At 50.7% G+C, this 25,772-nt stretch overlaps 1 protein-coding gene across 1 annotated transcript in view; it reads right to left on the bottom strand.

Moving 5' to 3' along the window:
- VANGL1 (VANGL planar cell polarity protein 1) overlaps positions 1 to 24,724 on the bottom strand; it is a 55,230-nt gene extending 30,506 nt beyond the window's left edge. The window contains exons 1-4 of the mRNA XM_045478766.1: positions 24,493 to 24,724; positions 15,643 to 15,846; positions 8,795 to 8,927; positions 3,837 to 4,444 (exon numbers count right to left, since the gene is read on the bottom strand). Of these exons, the coding sequence (XP_045334722.1) occupies positions 3,837 to 4,444; positions 8,795 to 8,927; positions 15,643 to 15,713 (812 nt within the window). The 5' untranslated portion in view covers positions 15,714 to 15,846; positions 24,493 to 24,724. The remainder of the gene's footprint in view (positions 1 to 3,836; positions 4,445 to 8,794; positions 8,928 to 15,642; positions 15,847 to 24,492) is intronic.
- Positions 24,725 to 25,772: the final 1,048 nt, after the last annotated feature.

The following is a 25,772-nucleotide window of genomic DNA, read 5'->3' as shown; positions in this document are numbered from 1 at the left end:
CGGACATCTCTGGCAATCCTCTCTGCATTCTCTCCTTTCCAGCCCTGCAGCTGAGAGTTCAGTAGAATCACGTATTTTAAAAAAATCGCCAGCACCCAGCCTGGCCCACGGTGAGCAACTCCAAATTGCTGATGAGTTCGCTCACGTGTTCTTAAAGCAGTGATGCGAACATGGACGCATCTATCCAAAGGTTAAGAACATTCTGGAACCAGACAGCCTGGTCTCAAACTCTGGCTCCCACAATCACAAGCAGACAACCAGCTTAACTCTTCTGTGTCTCAGTTCCGTCCTCTGAAGGTGAGGATGATGGTGCCTCCCCCAGGACTGTTCAGATTAAATGAGTTCTGTTAGGAGCGCAGAAGGAACTCGGCACATGGTAAGGACCAGGTGATTGTTACCTTAGGGTTTCACTGTAAACTGCTCTCCTACACCTCAGATTCAGTCAATTCGACTGGCTTCTACGCTCCAACATTCACAGTATTTGGCTTTAAAGAGCTCAAAACTGAGAAATATATTAATTATGATAATCAAATGCCATTTGTCTCTCTTCTGGATTTCTCCCCAAATGTGGTCAGATCAAAACTTACCAATATTTGGTGACATCCTAGAAAAGTCAGCAGCTCATTGTGAGAATGGGGTCAAAACAAGTGACCAGAGAGGTGTGCATGCATAATTACAAAGCAGATGTGCTGAGACCCAGGGTGCTGCAGGGAGGGGTGGGACCCCCAGGAGGGCACACAGGTCCCTGATCTGTGTGCAGCTTGGGCTCCCCTCTAATCTTTTTTAACGTTTATTCATTTTTGAGAGAGAGAGAGAGCGAGCGCAAGCAAGCGCACAAGCAGGGGAGGGGCAGAGAGAGAGAGAGACACACACACACACACGTGAGGCAGGCTCCAGGCTCTGAGCTGTCAGCACAGAGCCTGATGTGGGGCTCGAACTCACAAACCATGAGATCGTGACCTAAGTCAGACCGACTGAGCCACCTAGGTAGCCCCATACCACCTGCCCCACCCTGGCAGGACAAGAGAGGGAAATGACAGCAGACATCTAAAAAGCCCCGTCATCCCCAAGGCACTGGACAAACGTTAGTAATATCTTAGTCTATTGACAACGTCTCACTTTGTACCACAATAATCTTTTATTTTTCTGGAAGTTTTCAAATAAGCCCATAATTCCATTCTTGCCAACAAACAGGGCCACTGTGCCTTTTGTGAGAGCTAACGAGGAGCATATCTGCTTCGAGAAACGAAAGAACAGGCATTCTTTTGACAACTGTCAAAAATAGCTCAGTCGATTCAAGAAAATCATCTTTGAGGACAAAACAAGGACTAAGAACTCACCGTGGCCCTGCACCTAAGCCCATCAGGTCATTGCCACGGGGAAGGCTTTACATAAAGGGAAGGGAGAAGGGCTGCACACATCAGCTGATCTGATTCCCGGCCTCGCTCTTTGTCTCTCTGGTTCCCCACCCCTCCCATTTCCACACTTTACGAAAGGGTTTAGAAGTTCTATTTCTGGCCCCGTGACTCTTCCGGCCACCGCTGGGCGCAGACCAGATTTAGCCCAAGAGTCGGCGGGTGACTGAGCCCACACGGTGCCAGCAGGAGAGATGCCAAGCCCGCTCCAGCTCGCACAGACCGGCTGTCACGGGGGCGGCCAGGCATTCGTGTAGAAAAGGCGTCTCCCCTTCCCCAGCCACCTTTCCACCCCAGAAGCAGGGTCTCCACCTGAGGACAAAGAGGGCCTTACTGAAGGCAGGAAGAGGAGGAAAACAAAGGGCCCAGAGAGAAGCCACCAGGAAGACCAGGGCACCCCCTCAGTACGCTCCCCCCCCCCCCCGGGGCCGCTGGCAAGGTGCTACGCTCGGGTTTCCCTGGGGGCTGGGGTTAGTGGCTTCAGGGTTGGCAGGGAGAGGCTGGGCAGCTGTCGGTCATGGTAAGAACAACCGGGAAGGGTCCATGGGCCCCAGGAGCAACGCAACAGAGCCCTGAAGGTAGCCATCGCGCATCAGGAGCCCCAGTGCCGGGCTGCGCACCTGACAGGTGTCTAATGCAAGTCTGCTGGTCATTCTCCACCGCAAAACAGGGGAAAAGAAAGCAGAGATGAACAAGCAGCAGCGGCTTACTTGCCTTCAGAGCCGCACAGGCATCTGCGAAGGACTCGAAACACAGGATTCTGCCGTGCAGGGCGCGTGACTCAGACACCAATTCCCTCCAAGGACCGGTCAGGATGGCAGCAGCTTCCAATGCTAATCTCCCCTCCCCCCCCTCCCCCCCCCCCCCCCCCCCCCCCCCCCCCCCCGCCCAGGCCTGGGGTGGCCCAGGTGAAGCCAGAGGAACGAAAGAGGGTGTGTGCCAACACTGAGCCAGTTTGGCCCAGCTGCAAACCAGGGCTGGGCCACCTTCCTGTGTCCCAGCCAGAACTATGACAAAGCCCATTGTTCTGAGATCCACTAAGGTGCGCCTGCCGATACTGGCCGCTTTGCCAGCTGCACGATCAGAGGCCGTAATGGCCACAATTAACTAAGGGCTCACCAGGTGCCAGGCAGGTTACACACCTCAACACATATCGCCCGAGGAGGCAGGAGAGCCCGACGAGACGGCCAAGTCGGTCATCCAGGCTATCCGTTCACCGGGAGCCCTGTGAGTGCCAGCTGTATGCCACGCTCTGGGGCCAGACACTGGGGGTGCGATGAGAGGGAGACACAGCCCCTGTCCTCAGCCCCTTCCTCAGTTGGTGGGAGAAAACAGACAAATAGTCCCGTACACACAAAGTGAGATGTACCATGATGGAGGCATTAACCTAAGCCCAGCTTCACAACAACTAGGTGACTGCAAACGAAGGCCAGCTGTTACTAGTTTCTACACATTGTTTAAGTGTCCTAATCCCCCTCATCTGTAATACTGGGATGAAGAGGGGCGCCTGGGTGGCTCAGTCGGTTAAGCGGCCGACTTCGGCTCAGGTCATGATCTCGCGGTCCGTGAGTTCGAGCCCTGCGTCGGGCTCTCTGCTGACAGCTCGGAGCCCGGAGCCTGTTTCAGATTCTGTGTCTCCCTCTCTCTGACCCTCCCCCGTTCATGTTCTGTCTCTCTCTGTCTCAAAAATAAATAAACGTTAAAAAAAAATTAAAAAAAAAAAACTGGGATGAAGAGTACCTATAGCAAAGGGTTCTGTGAGGGCTAAACGTGACAATATCTACACGAAGCGCTTATCTTGGGATAAATAAAAATAAAATAAATGAGATAAAATGCGACCACCGCTTTTTTAGTTGACCACCAAGTAGATTATATACGCAGATTTAAAGTATGACATCTCAGTGTATTTCTAACTTTGTCCCACATACGTACATTTTCAAAACACTCAACTCTCACAAGTTCAGGGTCTCCAACCTGCACCTGATTCGTTACTGGAGGGTCACTAGGGTGGCCGTATAATTTAGTGCCTAGACCAGGACGCCTCTGGGCGTGGAAAATAAAGGAACAATGAGCGATTCTGAGCAGCCTGGAGGTGCTGGCCACTCTGTCCACTGCCCACAGGCCAATTTCAGGGGCAAGGCCAGCAGCCATCACTAGGCATCCTTCCTCCAGCTCTGTTGGGAGCTGCCATGTTTGAGAGCTTGCCCAACAAAACTCCAGCCTGGATGACAGGCAGCATTTGTGTCACCCCACCCCGCAGTCAGGAAAGTCCACGGACAGGGACACGCCCCCACCACACACACACGCACACACACACACGTCTTCCCAGAACCTCAGGGAAGGAGTCAGACTCTGGTCCTGGCACCTGTCCTCACCCCTCACGTGCGGCCTCCTAGAAAGATGTCAGTCAGCAGCCCTTACCTCAGGTGTCCCAGGCTGTAGAACCGGGACTCGCCGTCGGTGGAGCGGACCACCTGCAGCGTGAACATGGGCTGCAGCTGCCTCAGCTCCAGCAGGACGATGGCCAGGTAGTGGATGAAGAGGAGGGCGTCCACGAGGGACACCGCGTACTGCACGATACCCTGGTAGTTGCGGTCCCGAGAGTCCAAAATGCGGACCCCATAAAACAGCCAATAGGAAACCACAAAAAAAAAGATGAGGACCAACAGAAGGGCACGGAACACGAAGACGCGCGGCACGTCAGCTCTCTGCTTGCGGAAGAAGAGCGCCCAGGTCCCGATGAGCAGGATGAGGAGTTTGAACGCCACGGAAATGAAGAGTCCCTCACAAATTGTGCCGCAAGGCTCCAGCTCGTCCCTCCACAGGATGGGGGGTAACAGGATGAAGGCAATGGGGGTGAGGAACACCAGCAGTCCAAGGACCGAGGCCACGGTGAGGCCCAGGTAGCGCCTGCAATCCAGCCTCACGCTGTCTTCCATATCCTTGCTGATCCTGGCAATGTCCTCCTGTGATATGCTGTGCTCTGAGGTGCCTGTGATGGCCGTGGTGGTCTCTCCCCAGTTGTCATCCTGACGGGGAACACAAACAGGGAGCGTGAAGAGCCACAGGCAGCAGGTCACTGGTAAAAGCCACGAAGCAAGCATTTGGACACACGGCGCCCACGGAGGGCCCTCCTCTCTGAACCAGCCCACACCCACGGGCATCCCAGAAAACGGAGGCTTAAGTCTTCAAATACAGGAAGTTTTGACCTGAACGGTTTTCACTGGCATTTTTCCAAGGGGGTCATATACTGACCTTTCCAAACAGAGAAAACGCAGTCTACCCTTTTGGTGTGTTTGTTGGGGGATTCATTCTTATCATGTTGATTATCATCCCCCGTGCTGGAATCTCCGGAGAGGCTTGTTGGCCCAATAAGCAATCCCGCCGTGAGACTGACATGTGAGGGCTCACCCGTAACATAAGAAAACTCTGTGTTCTCGCCTCAGTTCATGGCTGGGTCACGAAGGCCGACAAAGTCCAACTTCCGGAAGTGAGGTATTATAATACCCCCCAGCAGCTCTGAAGAGCCAGGGACCTTCACTGCTATGTACAAATCACAGCTAACCTGTAACTATTTTTTTTTTTTTTTCTTCAAGAAGTATCAGTGTCAAGCACTCCGTGACAATGTTTCTCAGCAAGCAACCTAAGCAAATTCAAGTACGGATGGCCAGGACAACTCAAAACTTCCTCCCTACGCCTGGGTGGCTCAGTCGGTTAAGTATCCGACTTCGGCTCAGGTCATGATCTCATGGTTCGTGGGTTCAAGCCCCGCATCGGGCTCTGTGCTGACAGCTCAGAGCCTGGAGCCTGCTTCCGATTCTGCATCTCCTTCTCTCTCTGCCCCTCCCCCGCTCACACTCTGTCTCTGTCACTCAAAAATACACATTGAAAAAAAAATTTAAAAAAAACAAAACAAAAAACTTCCTCCCTAAACACACATTCTCACTGACACATGGAATATCGAGGGTACAGAACTACCAGACTATTGCAGTGTCTCTGACTTTTGTGCTTTCCTCTCTCTTTTTAAAGTCTGAGGTAGCTTCCACTTGGAGCAAGCAGTCTCTTCCTTTACCAAGATCCACTGGTTAAGATTTTCAAACAATTCTGCTATTTCGCTGGCAAGCAAACCTGACTTCACTACAAAGGCAATAAAAAGCCACAGGGGTTCCAAAGAGGTTTTTGCCTCAGAGATTTGTGTACATGATTTAACTTGGAGAAAACAGTCTGATGTAGGGACAAGCCGGGTGAAATTCATGCGTAAGACACCAACTTTGAAAAATCTAGTTTAAGTTGACAGCTGAATCAGCAAGAATTGGGATCTCAAAACTGAACAAGAACCTTAGATCTAGAAATGATCAGAATCATGATCTATGAACAGATAGGCTATGACAAGGACTGGTGGGCGGTGGCAATGGTCTTGACCTATGAACAAACAGGTCTTTGACTTGGAAGGTTACAAGTATCACATACCACAAACTCTCTAGGACAACAGCCAAAAGCCACCAAGACTCTCTCACACATGTCTGAGGGAAGTATCGAATGGTCCAAGCACTCTTGAAAACGGGTCTGGTAGTGTCATACAAATTTCACTATATGCTGAACTGTATGATCCAACAATGCCACTCCCACGGTTTTATCCAAAATCAATGAAAATACACATCCGCAAGAAGACCCGTGCCAGAACATTCTTAACAGCTTTATTCACAGTAGCCCCAAATGGCACACCTCAAATGTCTACCTATCATCAGAAGGATGGGTAACAAACTGTAGTATATTCAGACGACAGAATACTACTCAGCGAAAATAAAAAAGGATGAATTGCTAAAACACACCAGAACTTGGTAAATCTCAAAATCATTACGCTGACTAAAAAACGTCTCAAACAAAAGAGTACGATCCCAATTATATCAAATTCTAAAGCAGGCAAAACTAATCTATGGCGGTAGAAATCAAAACAGGGTCTGTCTTGGAGAGGTGGGGGTGGGGACGGGAATTGACTGGGGAGAACATGAGAACTTTGTAGAGGAATAAAAACATATGTATCGATAGTGTAAGTTCTCTGGGTTTATTCAGCTGTTTGAAATTCTCAAACCCTACACTTGAAATCTGTTTACTTCTGTGGGTAAATTTCCTTCAATGAAAAAAAAAATCACCGATATAGAGGAAAGAATAGCCACAACGTCAAAAATCAACAACTTGTGGGGAGCCTGGGTAGCTCATTCGGTTAAGCATCCGACTTCGGCTCAGGTCATGATCTTGTGGGTTCGTGAGTTCGAGTCCCGCCTTGGGCTCTGTGCTGACAGCTCAGGGCCTGGAGCCTGCTTTGGATTCTGTGTCTCCCTCTCTCTGTGCCCCTCCCCTGCTCGCACTCTGTCTCTCTCTCTCAAAAATAAACATTAAAAAAAAAAATCAACAACTTGTAATATAAGGTGAGTTCACAGCCTACATAAAATAATTTACTTTATAACACCTAGAAAGAGTGAAACGTAAATACTGGATTCCATGTTGTGTACTGGGCCTAATATTCAGTTGATTATCAGTGTGGAAGTAATTATTCCTAGTGTCTCGTGGTCATTTTGTTGACCACCACACTGCTATGGTTTAGCCAGCGTTTCTAACTAAATCCCCTGAATGGATATACACCTTGTGCCTAAAGAGCGTAGCTGTCCGAAGCGTCCTCCGAAGCTTGGGGTTCTTAGAAAGGATCTAAGATCCTCTAAATCTGGTATCTAGGGGCGCCTGGGTGGCGCAGTCGGTTAAGCGTCCGACTTCAGCCAGGTCACGATCTCACGGTCCGTGAGTTCGAGCCCCGCGTCGGGCTCTGGGCTGATGGCTCAGAGCCTGGAGCCTGTTTCCGATTCTGTGTCTCCCTCTCTCTCTGCACCTCCCCCGTTCATGCTCTGTCTCTCTCTGTCCCAAAAATAAATAAACGTTGAAAAAATAAATAAATAAATAAATAAATAAATCTGATATCTAAAGAGCCTGAGGCCCACAAAAGTCATGACTGCCCTTGGTCACAGAGCTGCTGAGAAGTACCGCCTCCAAAAACCCATGTCAGGGCCTTTCCCATCACATCAACTTAGTGTAAACACGAACAGCTTCCCGGCGAGCTCCAAGGTGTAGAGAAGCGGCAAAGAAGAAATGTCCTCCCAGCGGGCCGCCAGCACTGCGGAATCCACATGCGGAAGGAAACTGCCGCCCTGCAGCACTTCAAGGGCGTCCAATCTCAGGGTCAGCCAGCCAAGGCCACCCCTCTGGCCCTCCCAGAGCCGTGGCAGATAGTGCGACGTTCCTACTAACGGCATTTACTCATCACTGGCCAAACTCCACCTTCATCCCACAGCTGAGCGTTGGGTTCTGAGAGCACCTCGTGTGCTCTGAGGAATCGCAATTTTGGTGCCTCTATCTGCGTAAAGATGCACGTAAGTGTGCAGCTGCAGGTGTGAGCATACATCGGTCTATTCGGGGCCAAGGCTGCACGTGCATATATTTCAAGAGCTGTGGAAGGTATGCAAGCGTGTTTCTGAGTACAGCTCAGATGTTTATTTAACTCAGGCGGGCTGCCAGATAGTCAGGACCCAGAGAGAAGAACCCACACGGTGTCTTTTCATACACTGCCAATATTTTAAAACTGGGTGACTTCACATAAAATCCTGATTTCTAGCTCTTCTTAAGTACCAGTACACCCAGAAACACAGAATTCCTCCACCCCTGAGCAGTAAGACGTGTCCAGAGCTGGGGAGCTGCTGCTCCTTTGACAGAGGAAATGCATTCTCTAGTTTGCCACAGACCCCAACGCTCTACGCCTCTGTCCGGATGCTGAGATGCCCCACAGTTTGCTGCTCAGCCCCCAGCCTGCCTGATATGTGTGTGTCCCTTCTCTGTGACTGAGGGCCTATTTCATTTTTCCAGGTTTTCCTACCGGGCATCTAAGTGTCCAGCGTCCGATTTATTTCATGTATCTCTTAGCGGTCAGTCTGGGCTCTCTGAACCTCTTCTTCTCCATGCCACTCAGGGCTGCTAGAGAGGACATTTCCTTCCCTCCCGTACTGTTCCACTTTGGAACGAGTCTCTGGAGACGACAGCCTGTAACTTTCCCTTTCTCTGCCCTGTCATCAGCCCGGCTGGCTTCTTTTCAACACCATAGTCAAAGCAGGCCAACCAATAGCATTTCAGAACAATCCCCAAGGCAGCCAATGGCAGGACAGGTTGTCCTTAGACCAACAAGAAACCACGAGACATAGATAAACTAATTATCATGCTAGAAAAATAAAGATAAAAACCCAAGAGAACCTACTGCAACAAGACTTAGGAAAACATTTACTGAAAAGAGTCTTGATCCAGTGGCAGTGTGCTTACAGACTGCCTTTGATCCTTACCTGAACTTCCTCTGTCCGAGTGGAATCGTTTGCCAACAGGGGCTCTCCAGTGGGAGCTTGAATGGTGACAGATTTTTCTGACCCTCTGCCATCTTTATTCCGGGGTGATTTGTATCTCTCTCTATTTCTCTCCCTGAAAAAAACAAAAATGACTGATCATCAGCTAGCACGTTTATACCACGTGAATCACTTCTCATCAAAATACATTGCAGATTTGATTTTGAGCTTAGAAAAATTCTACACACACACATATACACACGCACGCAGCCAATACCCACCCACGCCACCCGCCTACAAGGAATAAGCTCATTTTTACTCCCAACTTAGTATTTTCCTCCTGCCATCCAAAGACCCAAAACAGAGACAGACGGTCACTCCACCCTCAACAGTGGAATTGAAAATACACCTTTTCAAAGCCTCACACTGTGAATTTTAGAATTTCTGTAGCTGACTTGATTTGCTTACAATTTGCCTAAATTCATTTTCTAGGACTTTCTTGTGGGGGCAACACTGCAAAATGTTTACACTTTGGTCTGTCCAAAAAAATCTGGGACACACTGTCACCCTACCCCTTTGCATAACACAAGAAGAAAGGACATTCTAAACCAGCACAGAGAAGCATTTACTTCTCATTCCTAGAAATTCAAACTGAAAGTCATTCCCGTAGGCTCTGGCTGAGTCCAAAGGACCCAGAGGAACACAAAAGGCTAGTACAAATGACACCAAGGGGTGCAACTGTCTATGTGTGTGTATGTTCAGGCTTCCTACGGAAAACAGGCTGCTGCCTCAGTTTACCCCAGATGCACTTCCTGGGTGGTCTTCCAGGGCAACCCTGAGAGCACCCTGCCTCGGGTCAATGTTGAAATTACAACAGGGATCAACTACTGTGTGAAGCTGAGTGTGGTCACAACCTGGCCATTAACCACCTACGGAAACTGGGACTCCCACCCCCGTCTGTGAACACTCAGTTCAGGAGCCCCCCCAAAGAGCCCCTCGGTGGCCAAGAGTAAGCTCCCTCAACCTCCGTTCTTATAGGGCCTCCTTGACATCAGTCCTCCCTCAAACACTTGCCCTCATTCCCAAGGCCCCCCAGGCAGGGCAGAGCACTGCACACATAGACTCTGGGGACATCAGCCAGATCTCAGGTCTGCCCCTATTCGATTTGCACAAATTATTTAACTTCTGAAAACCTCAGTTTCCTTATCTGTTGACATGGGGATAATGATCATACCCCACAGATAACGTATGCAGATTTCAGTACAGGGGCCTCGAAGAAGGAGATATAAAAGGAGCTATTAATACACAATCCAACCCCTTCTCCACAGTGTCCTGTTAACCTACCATTTACCAGACAAAATCACATGCAGACTTCCTGGGGGCAAACTCCTACCTTATCAGTACCTCCCTAGGATAATCATTGGTTATTTCCTTCAAAGAGCAGGGAGGCTTTCTTGGTCCCAGAAGTTCTCAGTGACAGCATCTCCAACTGCTAGAGCATAACTTATCATCCCAATCTATTGCTAAATTAGAGTCTAGAAATACACGTGCTCTGGTCAACTTGGGTGTTTTATTTTAACCAGGTAACGAGGGCAACAGCAGAGAATCTGTCTGTTTACCTAGAGATGCATCCATCAGTGCCAATCATTCCACTCCCACTCCGAGTTAGAGAGCACCTCACTGTGTGCTTTAATTCATTAACTTCATTCAATCCTAACAGTGACTGTCTGAGGCTGGTAGTCTTGTCCCTGTTTTACAGATGAGGAAACTGAGGGTCATGGAGGTTAACTGACTTCCCAAAGTCGTAGTGAGCGGCAGAACAGGATGTGAACCCAGGTCTGCTCCCACCACCGCGTCTCATACCCGCTACGCTGCGCTGATCTGCAGATCTGGTGGCACGAACATTCCTAATGCTCATCCTGACACCCTCTGTTGGATGAACTACCAGAGCCATGAAATCTGCCTGTGGAGCTACTTCTGGCGGCCACAAAGGCACTATGAACTTGGACAGCACGAAGCGATGGGTCCAATGCTCTGGGCTGCCGAAGACACTCACTTCAATAGGACCCAGTGTGCGAAACAAAAAACAAGTTGGGAGAGCCTTCCCACACGCCTGTGCAGTCTTCAGGATGAAGACTGTGGATGAAGCCTAGAACCCCCGCTCCCCAGGGCCTCCATCAGCCAGACCCAGGAGCCTCCCCTTCCACCCTGTTTCCACCATCCCCAACCGCTTTCCCACCCATCACTCTTTCCGCCGTCAGCCAAGTCACATGCTCCCCCAACCCGTCTATCTATTCACTAGTCCCAGGGGTCAAATCCTGTGACAGCACAAATTCCACTGGAAATCAAAATTCTTTCACTGAGTGCCAAGTGCTGAGCCTGAACGTTGCCAAGGCAGAAAGCAAGTGGGGAGGCACCCAGGGATGGAAACAGCCTCTCTAGGGCTAGCCATCAACCTGACCACCTCCACCCCGTGGCTCTTAAAGGGCCCCGCAGCACCCAAAGGAGAAGTGACAGCCTAACCATTCCCCTGGCGACGTCTGAGGTAAACCAGACAGGAGCCTACTATCTGATAACCCCGGGAAGGTCTCTCATCCCCCAGAGCCAGATACCCTAAACCAGTGCTTCCCACACCTGCACCAGGATGGGATTTAGGTACATTCGCTGGCCCCACCCCTAGGGAATTCTGGCAGGCAGACAATGGGAATCTGCATTTGTCACCAGCACCCCCAGTGATTAAGATGCGGGCGGTCCGGGGAAACTTGCCGCAAGGTGCTTCCCCCAAAATGCTCTGGGGAGGACGGTTGTTGGGGGTGACTGCCTGGCAGCCTGGCTGTTTGTGACATGCCTGTATACAACAGGGGCTCAATAATGGGAGCCGTGAGTGTAACGCCTGGCTGCGCGAATTGTTGCGGCGTAGCGTGGCTTCTTTATTAAAATAGCGTTAAGCGGATGAGGCTGGGGACAAGGCTCAGGCCAGCGTGCATTGCGTCAGGACACAGCATCAGCAGCGGGGTCCGTCAACACTGGGCCGGTGCCTGTGGTCACACGGCTTTTACAAAAATCACCGGTTGTGAGTTACCACTCTGGGAAGGTGTCGGAGCCAGTCCTAAATGGAGAAGTCCAACAAAATTACTGCCATTCGGTGCTGTCCAGGGTGCAGAGCTTCGAGCCGCAGGATGGCCGCCTCACTACAGTGGGTGCTCACATGTCCATCTCTACGGCTCCAAATGCCCTGTGGAGGGCACTCCGGGAGAGGGCTCCCCGCTGTTTGCGGGATCTAAGAGTGGAAACAGGAGACTGAAGCAGGGGGCTGGGTAAGGCCACCACGCCACAAGAGGGCTGTGACAAAGTCATGCACGCCAGGGAGGGTCTCCAGCTCCGCCTCAGTGGTGTGGATCACCGATGTGCCGGGCAGCTGTGTCAGCCACAGGAACTGGTGTCTTTACCTGTGAGTCGGTCTCTATGCAGCATGTGCCCATCAGAGTCCAGATCAGTGCAACTGTCCCGTGTGCATGCGGGCGAGAGGGTGGAGAAGCCAGCGACGGCACGCAGGAGGCCCCAGCACGTGTCTGTACCTGCGTGTGTGTATGTGTGTGCAAACGCATCTACCCAGGCGGCTCTAGAGCTGAGCCCTTGGGGGCTGCTGTAAAACGCCCTTGCTCCAGCCAGAACCCCCATCGATTCCTGTTCCGTTCCCACCACAGTCGGCATTTCCTGGGAAGACTATTCAGCTCTGTGTCTGTTGTTGGTCTATTTCTATTTGGGGAAAGCAGGCCCCGCCAGTCACTCCTCCCTTTCCTTCTCTACCACCACCCACTACCTGTCCGAAATTTCTCTGCTGACTGCGGGGCTGGCTGGCCACTTCCGGTAGGCATGGAGTCGGGTGGGAGGGCTGGGCACCTGGCAAACCGACTCTGGGGCGGCCTGGGAACAAAAGCACCAGTTCCCTCACCACTCAGGCAGCCCTCTTTTGAACAATGCATTTCAGCACACGAGGGTCCTAGCAGGTACCTGCCAAGGGTTCATTAGCATCACTGTTATAGCTGTAGCATGTAACTCCAGGAACGCGAAAGGTAAGGCAAGGTCGGCTGAAGTCCGCACCATTTTCCCAGCAAGTTAACTGGACACCCTCTGGAGACAGCAGACATCACAAAACCAGACCACTGACCTCTTTGTTAAAAAGGAGCCACTTGTCATCTGTTTGGAACCCAGCCAGTCCCCCAAAGATGATCGCCGAGTCACTGGGCATATCAAGTTTGGTACACTTCATTATTCCTGAGTTAGGGGCCTACTAAAATTACCAAAAACCAAGGTTCCTCCCCTTTCCTACTTTTCATTCAAATTTCTGACAAATCCCTGAGCAGAGCAGCCTTCACGGGGACACTCCTGGGGGACACAATACCCTTGGCTGGGTCTAGGGCCTGCTTATGCGCCAGTGAGGGGTATTATTACCACTTAATATTCTTTACGCCCGGACAAAGAACTCCCTGGCATCCACCATCCACAGACTACAGGCTCGGTCCCATCGTCAGTTACCACACCCTCCAGGGCTCTCAGAGAACTCACCGCATGTGGGTGCTGTTTTTCCCCATCCCTTCACCCAGAGCTTTTCTAAATAGGTATTCAGGAACATTCCTTGACTGCTTTATTAAAAGTCTCAGCTTGTGCTATCATTCGCCAAGGACTTTCCACATGGGTCCAAAAAGGCACTAAGAATTCCGCAGGCTGTTTTAATTGGAAGTTATTGTCTCTTAAAGTCACCACGAGAGCACTGCTGTATCAATTTCTGGGGGGCCCCTGAGAGGCCGGAGGAAACAGCAGAGCACAGCCTGGGGCCTTGAAGTGTGACAGTTGGGACACACATACAGGCAGGGGAGGCCAGAGATGGTTCCTACTCAGAACATGTCTTCCCCGATTCATCTCCAAGCACCAACAGAACCCCAAATTCCTACTTCTGTCACTGCCATGTGGAAAAGGGAAGCTTGGCACACTGACAAGGGAATGGCTTTCTCCAGTTAGAGCCAAAGATCTGATGTTTCCAAACCGCTGTTTCTGGTGTTTTAGAACTCGTCTGGTACATGTACCCAGCGGCTGAAATTTGTGATGAATCTCTGATCACCAGAGGGTTTCTGACTTTCTCGGGATCTGGGCTCATCTATGGTACTTGAAGCCTCACTCAGCAGGCTTCTGTTCCACATGCTGCCAGAAAGGCTTACCCAGGGTCTGGGGCAAGCTCATTCACATCCCTGTCCCACATTTTTAGGATTAGAAGACCAATACATGAACATTTAGAAAATGACGGAGGTTTCAAAAACAACAACAACAACAATCAAAATCTTAATAACCCTATACTCAGAAACAGGACAAGCATCGTCAATGTTACCATTCATTTTCTCATAAGAATATGTAACTATTGTAACGTGCGAAGTTTTGACTCCTGTTTTTTTTATAACACAGATTCACAATTCGGGCCATTAAACAATCTTCGGAGATTTTTGTCTTATATTCTTTCATTCCGTTCATATTCTTAATTACGAAACACACCCTTAGGGAAGACTGAATGGGTACAGAAAGATAAAGCGTAAACAAAACTGCCATCAGTCACCATCTCGTGTCTGGACCCTTTCCTGTGGGTGACCGCTGCAGGCAGCTTGGAGAATATCCTCCCAGACCTCCCGCTGCCTGTGTAAATCCGTATGGGCTCATAAACGAGTAAGTCAATTAGACAGACACATCTTACTGCCGTTTTACAAAACAAAATCCCACTACTGCATTCAGCTGCTTGTATGAGGAACTGCTTGGTCAGGGAAACACTACCTCCACTACCGTTCCCAGCCCACACTGGGCTGTGACCACAGCTGGACCTCTGGGCTGTGGCCAGTTGGGACCTTTGAATGTAATGCTGACATGCCAAGGCCATTAATAGCATTGATACGGCCACGGGATAGTGACCTCCCACCTTGTGCTGTGTTAAACGCTTTATATGCACAACCTAATTTAATCCTCTCACTAGCCCTGTAAGTAGGGTACTGCTATACCCATTTCACAGGTGAGGAGTCTAAGTAAGAGGCAGCACACAGCACTACAACTTTACCATCTGTATTCTTAACCAGTTACAGTAGCACCCCTCCCTCCCTCCCTCCCTCCCTCCCTCCCTTCCTTCCTTCCTTCCTTCCTTCCTTCCTTCCTTCCTTCCTACCTTCCCTTGTTCCTTTCCTCACCAAACATTCTGCAGGTCTGGAATACCTCAGGCTCTAGGAACACCAGTGCAGACCTGTGCACTTTGCACAGAGGAGGGCAACAGGGCCCCATCACCTCGGATGGCGTTTTTTCATAACCTGGGCCTGTTCACTGGGAAAACTAGTCAGAGAGAGAGATGGCACCAGGCCAATCCCACCACCTCGTGCATTAACCTCACAGCAAATGCCTAGTGGACAATGAGTCAGCAGCTTTGGGTAAAAAGCAACAAATTAACACTTTTCTTTTTTTTTTTTTTAACTTTCATTTACATTCTCGGTAAAGCTTTGGGAGAACTGTCATCTATGAGAAGCACTTAGAAATGAAAAACATTTCCACTGCAGGGAGAAACTTTAATTTAAAATCAGTTGTGAACACTTAAGGTCGTCAACCGTAACAGCAGCTGTAAAATGTACATTGGTGGTATAGTTACTCCCAATGCGAGTTAAATGCCCTTAACGTCCAGCAGCTTCTCACGCACCGTGGGCTGAACCTCCAGCCATCAGCAGCCCTGCAACCTGGCTTTGCCATTTGAAAAGTGAGTCTTGAAATCTGGACCCACCTGCCAGGGTCCCCAGAAGGAAATGTGGAACAACCCAGAGCTTACATACCCTTGTCTGTGAGACTTTTTCGAATGACTTGAATAGTAAGAATATCCAGAGTATGTGGATTCGGTATCCATAGCAATGGGGAGCTTGCTCTTGATGAAGGAGCGGGCAGTGTTTCTCCTCAGAGGTAGGGAATTTCACCTACTCGCCTCCTAAGACTGCAAAGGGTCTGGAGACCCAGGAGCCGCTGTTCGACAGGAACAAATTCTAGGAAAAGTGGAGAGAAAAAAAGAGATTTACTGTCAAAGGCAACCCAAAGATCTTGGAAGATAAATGACGGCAACCACCTCCTCTGGGGTCTCTGTTATGGAACAGAGTGAGCAAGGAAGAAGTGTCTGAGTGTTAAATGCACCACCCAGGCAGCAATGAGCTTCCCCGGGTGTCTGGGAGGCAGGTGCGGGGCAGGCCAAACCCCTTCCACAGCAGCAGGCAAACCAGAGCCGGGAGAGACCTGGCCCTTGGCCATTTCCTGGCCACAGCCTCGCTGCATGGGTTCAAGCTGGAGGAAGTGACTTCCCATCCCACAGCCTAGACAGTGCCCAGCCCCCACTGCCAGTTTGCTGGTCCCAAGAACAATACACAGGGAAGCAGCTTTTAAGGGATGTTGCTTGCAGTTGCTGAAAACCAATGAAAAAAAAAAAAAAAAAAAAGAAAGAAAGAAAAGAGAGAGAAAGTTTTTTGTCTCTTTAATCCAGGAATCCAAACACCTGAGAATTTATCCTAGGGAACGAATTTTTTTTTTTTTAAAGAAAAACTACCGCATTGTCTATAACAGTGGAAAGTGAGAAATCATCTAAATGCCCCCAAAGCAGAGGAATAGGTAAGGAAAACATGATTCATCCACCCAAAGAAAAATCATAGAGCTGTTTAAAATAATTATGAAGTATGGAAAGTTTTACAATATAATGGTAAATTTAAAAGGCAGACTACAGGGGCACCTGGGTGGTTCAGCTGGTTAAGCGTCCAACTTCAGCTCAGGTTATGATCTCACGGTTCGTGGGTTTCAGCCCCATGTCAGGCTCTGTGCAGACAGCTCAGAGCTTGGAGCCTGCTTCGGATTCTGTGTCTCCCTCTCTCTCTGCCCCTCCCTTGCTCGCGCTCTCTCTCCCTCTCTCTCAAAAATAAATAGATGTAAAAACATTTTTTAAGTAAAAAATAAATAAATAAAAGGCACACTACAGGATTATAGATACATCCTGAATCTGGGTTATGGTTACAATCATATAAAAGGCTTATGTAAACATGATTAAGAGGGACCATCAGAAAATGGAAGTAGGTGATTTATTTGTTGCCGGCTCCTGGGTGTTTCCCCAAATTCATTAGATATTGCATTGCAATAGAAATAAATGGGAAACATTTCCAAGTACATTCCGGAGCCCTACATGCTCAACCTTGACTTCTAGAAGCCTGAGAACCACAAGTCTGTCTGCCCCCGTATCCCTCACCCCAGAGCTGGTCTCCGCCCATTCAGGGCCCCTCCTTCCAGTGCAAACAAAGCCAGTGAGATAAGTGTGGAGAGAAAACAAAGGAGCTGCAAATGCCAATGCCCTCCCCGCCCCCCACAATGACCCTGCCAACAACCTGTAAACCTAGAGGCCCTCAGCCTCAAACACTGCTTAGGATGCGTCTGCCCTCAGCATTCGCTCTAAGTGAGGCACGTTCACTTCCAGGGGCTGTGACCCTGGGCGAACCTCCCTGGGCCTGGGTGTCCGGACTCATCATTTCTCCTCTGCCATCAAGAGCCCAAGGCGAGCAGTGGGGGGACATGGGTTCTAGCCAGACCTCTTCACTGTCCAGGACGACCTGGGAGGGGCCGCTTGCCTTGAAGTCGGCCTCAGTTTCCTCATCTGTCAAACTGGGATAAATCAGCCAGCCACTGTTCTCCCAGGGGTGATCTGAAAATGGCAACAGATACGGTATCGGGAGCTGGGTTCCAATCCCAGGTTTTACTCCCTTATTGGTTATGAAACCTCAAATTACTAAACCTCTCAGTACCAGGAGCTAATTAGCTAATTCTGGCTAAATGCTGCTGGCCTGTCTCAGAGGCAGGTGACCCAGGCCCTGAGACCTGGGCTGGTCCTGTTCATGCTTCCCAGTCATGACATCTCTGAGCCACTATTCACCCACCGCCCATAAAATGAGGCCACTTCACATGAGCTCCTCCTAAGGTTGGTGAGAGCATTAAACCAGGCTCCCTGCGGAAGGCACATGGCAACCCAGGCTTCATTCCCCTCCTCCCTCCGCACAAGGATGTCATTCCAAGTCCTCATTAAAACCTCCGGCCATCTATTAGGACAACTCCAGGCACGTCCCTCAAAGGAAATCCTGGGCTCCCGAGTGCCCTCTGGGGAAGGGCTTTACCTGACTCTACCGGCACCCACGTCCACGTTCTCCCACAAGTCCTGCCTGTACAAAGGGGTGGTCTGTATCTGCTGCCACTCCCTCCCTCTTGACTGTCACCCCAATCCTCCTCCCTCGACACTCCACTGAACTAGCTCTAAGTGGGCCAAACCCAAAGGTCACAGCCTCGTCCTCCTTTCCCGAGACCTTCTGACCCCATTTCTGCATTCATCTACGTCTGCATTTAGCAAGCAGCCACAGGAGACCCCGGTAAGCGCTGCTGGGACACAGCAGTGACAACAGCACACGCACACGGCCCCCGGCCTGTCGTCCCAGAGCTCTCTGTTGCCCGTCAGCCTCTGACTTGATGGTACTGGTGCTACCATTTCTCCAACGCGCCTTCCCTCTCCCCACATCGGGTTATCCCTTCTGTCTCAAAACTCGCCCTTTCTTCTTCTTTGTCCACGGATTTATTCTCGCATAAGCTCCTTGGGAGTCAGGAGCTATGATTTGCCTACACCAAGATACTCTGAACGTGGTAGGTACTCAACAAATACTGAAAGAATCCCCAGGGCACATCTCCTACTCGGCTACCTCTTTCCAATTTCCTCTGCCGGGGGGGTACAGTCCAGCCTGGTGCCACTTCTGACAGTCTCTTTCCTGTGACTCGCACACATCCTGCTGTCACTAAGTGCTGACATCAGTCCTCAGGAGCCTCCGTCACTCTCCTGGTGCTCAGCCACCCACTTCCCCCAGGCTCTGTGGACAGGGGGCTCGTGTATTACGAAGCCTGCAGGTCTCCCCACGGAATCCAGTCTACACAGAGCTCGGGCCCTTTCTCCTAAATCATGCTGTCTCTATTTCAGCGATCTACTCTTGTCCAAGATCTGAGTAAGGATTAAGCACGAGCAACAGCAGGCAAACGGAAAAAATCCCGGGTGGACTCATTTTAAGGGCCAACGAAAGAGCTTCGATATAGCCCACAGGAACACCCATGGTGAAGCTTATCACTGCAATGCTATGTTTCGGAGACAGTTCGCCTCTATGCACAAGAAAGTAGCAGGATTCAAATAAGGTCAGAGGGATGCCTTATCAGGAAAATAATAAAGTAATGAAAAGGAATCCGGTTCCTGGGGTAATAAACTGATAGGCTGCTACACTGGCCTGAATAGGACAGTCATATAAACGTGTAAACATAGGGGTGTCTGGGTGGCTCAGTCAGTTAAGCGTCAGACTCTTGGTTTCAGCGCAGGTCATGATCTCACAGTTCATGGGATGGAGCCCTGCATCAGGCTCCATGCTGACAGTGCAGAGCCTGCTTGGGATTCTCTGTCTCCCTCTCTCTCTCTGCCCCTCCTCCACTTGCACATCTGTGCACACGCCTGTGCGTGTGCTCTCTCTCTCAAAACAATAAACTTAAAAAAAAAAGTATAAATATAGATCCTGGAATCTGGAACTGTCCCTCTATCATCCTGGCCCCAGAGATGACCCACAAATGCAGATGCACAGCACCCAGAGCGATCTTTCATATCACAACGTGGAGGTCATTTCTCTGCTTGAAACCAGTCCATGGTGTCCCAAGACAGTTGGCATAAACCAAAATCCTTCATTTGGTGTGTGGGCCCTGCCCACCTCCCAGGCTGCACTCTTCCTTCTCCAGCTCCAGGCCCTTCAAGGCACCAGGCTCTCCAACTTTGGCTCAGGTCATAATCTCACAGACTGTGAGTTCGAGACCCCCATCCGGCTCTCTGCTGTCAGCACAGAGCTCGCTTTGGATCCTTTGCCCCCCTCTTTCTCCACTCCTCCCCTGCTCACGCTCTCTCTCTCAAAAAACAAACATGAAAAAAAAATTCAAAAATAAATAAATACTGCTTCTTTCAAGAGGCCCTTCTGGACCCTCCAGTCTACATGAGGCCCCTTCACAGAATCCTATACTTTTCCTTTATGTCACAATTTCTAATCATACATTGCACGATTACTTAATGTCTGGCTCCAGTGGAGACTGTAAGCACCACGAGGGCAGGGACCACATTCATTACTGTCTGTTCAGCTCCTGAAATACACCAGGCAATCAATAAATGTGTGCTGAGTAAGGGTTTCTGTGGCAGACCTCAGGCCGTGGAGGCCACAGATCCACTGTGGAAGAAACCCTAGCCATTGTCTAGTTTACATTCTCAGTTTTACAGAAGAGGAAAGTAACGCAGAGATTAGGTTAGTGGTGATGTCAGAACCACCAACTTTTTGCTCACACAACAATCTCACTGCAGACACACTAAGTAAAAATCAGCAGCCGTCTCGTTCAGCTGCTTCCCACAAACACCCTGACTACCCCCTTTCCCCCCACCCCAATGCCCTCCTGCCTTTCACCCCTGTAGTACCAGCTATAGGCACTGCTTGGGTGGGAGACGGAGGCAAACACCAGGAAAGGGTGAGGGCTGGTCAAGTGACATCTCATGAACGCCAGGAGGGCAACGCTGGGACAGGTGCACAGGGCACTTTTGACTGCATGGCAGCATCTTAAATTCTGGGATTCCCAGGCACAAATGTCAGAGAGAACCCCCTTCGCCATGCTTTATTAAAAACAAATTGAAGGTCACTGGCTTCAGAGAGGATCTTTCCCTAAAGTCAAGTTCACCCACATAAAATATACCTGACTACTACTTAAAAGAAAAACACAGTGTTCAGAAAATCATATGGGGGAAATAATATGTTACGGTAATGACAGTGGTAAACATAAGTTAACCTTGACGAAAAGGAAATTATAAAAACATCAACGGCTCTGCCTACAGCTATGAAGTAATTACGGGAACTCTGGTTTGGAGGGTAGAAAGTTATCTTGTGAGGGGTATGGAGACATACACTGTATTTAAAGAGCCACTCTGCTCCTTCTGCAGTAAATCCAAGGGAAAGAAGTTTCTGGTGCAATCGTGTTTATCCATACTGTGCATATTACTTTTTATCATACATAGCATGCTAAAGGGTTTACTCCATTAACTTTTTTTTTAAGATCTTTTTTTTTTAAGTTTATTTTTTTCAAGCTCACAGAGTGTGAGCGGGCAAGGGGCAGAGAGAGAGGGAGGCACAGAATCCGAAGCAGGCTCCAGGCTCCAAGTTGTCAGCACAGAGCCCGCCCCAAGGAAGGAATACCTTCTTCCTTAGGAAGAATACCTTAGTATGGCACGCACAAGACTTCCCTACCAATTGCATTACACTATATGTACATTTTTTGGTCAGTGCTACTCTACCTCGAACTAATACCATTAACTGTAGCTAAGTAATTTAGTGACATCCATTCTGTTCCTTGGGCCTCCTTTTACTAGTCCCAGGTTGGAAGTGACTATCAAAGGGATCAGAGAAAAAACTGTGTGTTCCACTGGGTTTATCTGGAGGGCCTTGGGGTTGTAAGCATGGGAGGGTGGGAAGGGTATGGTGAACTTGTGCTCTCTAAACCATAAAACACCCTCCAGGTCACTGATGGGGGGTCAGAAGGCCTGTGGCATTTGTGACAAACCCAATTGATATTTTCATTACAACAGACCTCTGATAAATGAATGATTCTGGGCCACTATACAAGCAAAGAAAATGCTAACCTCATTTTTTTTTTTTTTTTTTTTTTTTACCTGTTTTGCCAAAGATTTCAACTCACCTTCCTCGAATAACTGCTCTTGGCTCCAGTCGCTAATTACCCCTGGAACACCCCCCAGCAGCAGGGTGTGGATTTCTGAAGAGCTGTGAATGGTTAACATGTCTGGGGTTCTATGATGGGTATCTGTTTTCAAGTCACCCCCTTATCCCCTGCTAGATTTTTAAGCTACAAAAAATAGATTTTAGGGGCACCTGGGTGGCTAAGTCGGTTAAGCGTCCGACTTCGGCTCAGGTCATGATCTCTCGGTTCGTGAGTTTGAGCCCTGCGTCGGGCTCTGTGCTGACAGTTCAGAGCCTGGAACCTGCTTCGGATTCTGTGTCTCCCTCTCTCTCTGTCCCTGCCCCATTCGTGTTGTCTCTCTATCTCTAAAAAAATAAACATTAAGTTAAAAAAACAACAACAACAGATTTTTATGAGTACTACCTCCTCTGTAAATCCCATGGTGCCTAGTCCAATGATTGCTGTCCAATAAATGGCATTCAGAAAGGCACTAATGGGGACAGCAGCATGCACCTTTTCATCAGGCTGCAGGCGAGACCAAAGCCGCTGGCAGAAACATGGTCCACTTAAACCTGTCTTGTCCACCTTCTGGAAAATGGCATAGCACGATGCCCACATCACATGCCCACACACAGCTGGTCCCCTAACCACAGCTAGTTACCTTACAGAGAGCGCATGACAATAACAATTTAACAGACTACAGTTACTTGTGTGCTTACTATGTGTTGTGGACCATTTAAATCATTTGCATGCAATATCCCACTTAATCCTGAGAACAACAATGTAAAGGACATCAGATATTAATGTCATGCTACCGTTAAGGAAAGCAAGGTCACAGTAAGTGAAGGAGCCAGGGCTTGAACACTGAGAATCTAATTCCAGAACCTGTGCGCTTAGCTATGGAAAACGAATAGCAATACAGCAATTACCAGAACTGTTTATTTACACATTGGAGGGCAGGCAACCATCATAAATTGTCCCAAACCACACATAACCCACAAAGATTTTTGCAATTTCAACTCCTGCTCACAGGCCCGGTGTCCCAAGCGTTGTAGAGAGTCCGGAAGAAAAGAATCTGAAATAGCTGCAGGTCCAAAGGTAGAAACTGCTTATTAAAATACAATGGGATAAGCACCCATGTAACCCAAAAATGCCGCTGAGGTCTGGGGTGACAAACAGGGTGTTTGTGTGTATCGGGGGATGGAGGGGAGAATAACTTCCTCACGCCTGTTAATTCTTCAATAGACTAAGGTGACACGGAACTGGTGCTTGGTAAGGAAACTTTCCTTTATGGTTCTGTCCTGGTGCTCAAACACGTAAGACAATAAAAATGTACTGCCTGGCAAGCAGTCCTTGCAAATATGCCGTCTCAAAATGCTGCCATTTTACTTACAAATTAAGTTGCAACCAAATAATTTCACTAATTACCTTGACAGACACCAATGTTTGGGAATTCTAAAGGCTCATGGATAGGTGAAGAGTGTCCTTCTCTCTGAACTGCAGAATAAAACAGTTTCCTCCCACAAATCAAAGCCCCGGCTAGATCACACTGATTTAATTCAGCTCTAAAAACTCTAATTAGTAGTTACATAAAATGACTAATTACTTTTCCCTGGTTTTAGGCAGTTTCTGCCATGTCACTTTAAAAAGCCTAGGAGCTGTGTAATCAACCCACCCGGAGGAGGAAGAATGCTAATTAGCATTGTTGATGGATGACACAAGCTATAATATTTTCCAGCAACTCTGTAAAATTCATAAACATATTAGTGAAAACGGCCAGATTCTTTACAGCTTGCTGGCTTTTGGCATAAAGGTTTAAAAATACATGCACTTCCAACCACAGCCTGGTCCAAAGGGGCTCAACAGAACGCACGCGCCAGCCACACAATCATCAGAATATTAAGCGCTCTGACATCTCTTAACGAGGAGCTAAACGGGCTCACGACACCTCCTCGGCTGGGCCTTGATGACCTGGTTTGAAGACGCGAAAACTGAGCAAGAGATTTCTCAGCTCCGAGGCTCAGCCGCTCACCTCCCGGCCGCCAGGCCACGGCTCCGCCCCCCGCCTGCCTCCGCCGGCGACGCGTTTAAATTTTTATAAAGCTTCACACTTCTCTGGGAGCGTTGCTTGGGGCAGTTCAAAGGCTGCAGGAGGAAGGGAGGTCCTGCCCATGGCGAAGGCTGCCCCGGTGCGGTGAGATTTCCTCCAACGGGGACACCTCGGGCGGGGACTTGCCGGACGCCTTCTGCTCCACCCCGGCGTTTTTGAAAGTAAACTCCTACCTGCCTGTTGCGCTCTCCCGGGCGCAACCGGACTCGCACCCCCCCCCCCCCCAGGCCTCCGGGGCCGGCTCAGTTTTGCAAGCGAGGTGCGAACACAGGCCGGCTCTGTGCCGGTTTCTGGCCCGGGGCCGGCAGCTCCAGGGTCGAGCCCCGCGGCAGGGTGGGAACCGCGGTGCGCGCCCGACTCCCAGGGAGCGCAGGGCGGCCCGGCCCCCCGCCCCGCTGGGCCGGTACAGCCGCCCGGGTGCCCCGGGAAGGTCGGCCACTCCCCGCCGGCTGGCCGGAACGCGCACCCCGGGGCGCACCCCAAAGTGCGGCCGGGGCAGAAGGCGGCGTCCGAGGCGTGGGGAGGGAGCGCTGGGGCGGCGGGGCAGGGGCCGGGGCAGGAGGGGCGCACCTCGCGGGCTCGGGAGAGGAGTGGGACCCCGGAGGCACGATCCGGGTGCGGTGCGCAGGCGGGGAGCGGGCTCCCGGGCGGGAGGCGAGGAGGGCGGGGACCCGAGGTCCCAGTCCGGGGTCGGGGCGCGGGGTCCCGCGGCGGGGAGCGGCTCCGCGCCCCGCGCCCGGCCTCCCGCGGGACTCACCTCCGCGCCGGCCGTGCGGGCTCCCCGGCCCGCGCTCTCGGCTCACAGCGGCCCCGGCTCTGCGGCCTGCGCTGGGCTCCCGTAGAGGCAGAGCCCCGCCGCCGCCGCCGCCGCTGCACTGCCGCTTTCCGCTTCCTGTCCCGGCGCCGCCCCGCAGCCCGAGCCCAGCCCTGCGAGCCCGGCGCGGCCGCGAGCCAAGAGCAGCGAGCGCGGCCGGCCCCGCCGCGGGCCCGGCCCACCTGCAGCGGAGGGCGGGACCGGCCGGCGTCTCCAGGCCCCTCCCCGCCCGCGGTCGCTCCACACCCGAAGCTCGCACACACTCACACACGCGCATGCACACTCATGCACACACAGGCCCCAGGGACTGACCACACACACTCACTCAATCATTCTCTCACTCACTCATTCATACATCGTTAACGCATGTCCCGGCCTCGACCCCACCCCGCACCCCAACATACTTGCACCCTTGAATGCTTGCCCGCACACACACACACATATTCACAACCATGCACAAAATCCAAGCCTATTTGCCCTGACCGGGGCCCCGCATACATTCACACAGACCAGGGACTGACCCCAACCCCCCCACACACACACACACTCATGTACACACATCCCAAGTACTGAGCTGCAAATGTCCATATACGCCCAACCAATACACGTTACTCACACTTAAGTTCACACACAGCCCAGGAAATGAGCCCACAAATAACCATACACCCCTACACCCCCACAGCCAACCCTCTCCCTTCTCCTCTGACAGAGCAGTCACTGCCCCCCCCCCCATCCCCACCCCAGCCAGTTTTCTGGAAACTGCTGGAAGAGCACACCTCTGAAGGCACACAGCCCCCGGGGTGGGGGGCTCAGTCCGGATTGAACCCCTTTGGCTCCATCTCTGAGTCTGTTTCCCTGTCCAGAAAGTGAGAGGATGGGAATGCCAACCTTGCAGCATCTGGGGAGGATGATAGAAAGTGGCTGGTGCCCAGGCAGGCGCTGAACAGTTGTCATCTGTTTATTTGAATATCTGCATTCTTCTTACTTAGTTGTGTCGCGTGGGTAGGGCTGAGCATCCCTGTGGAGAGTCTGGAATCCGGCTGGAACCCAAAGTTGCTCACGTGACGAGCTCTCGTGTAGAGGCATGTCTAATGAAGTACTGTGGGCAGTTGGTGTGGGGAAACACACGCCCACCCTAAGCTAGACTTGGGGGAGGGGGGGAACTTCAGCCCCAAAGCCCACACTGTCCCCTCACCACCTTTTGCCCCATCCCTCTCCTCCCC

Source organism: Leopardus geoffroyi, chromosome C1, assembly GCF_018350155.1.
Source record: "Leopardus geoffroyi isolate Oge1 chromosome C1, O.geoffroyi_Oge1_pat1.0, whole genome shotgun sequence".
Classification (NCBI taxonomy): Eukaryota; Metazoa; Chordata; class Mammalia; order Carnivora; family Felidae; genus Leopardus; species Leopardus geoffroyi.
The sequence above is the reverse complement of the archived record's forward strand: the minus strand, read 5'-3'. Positions and strand labels throughout refer to the sequence as shown.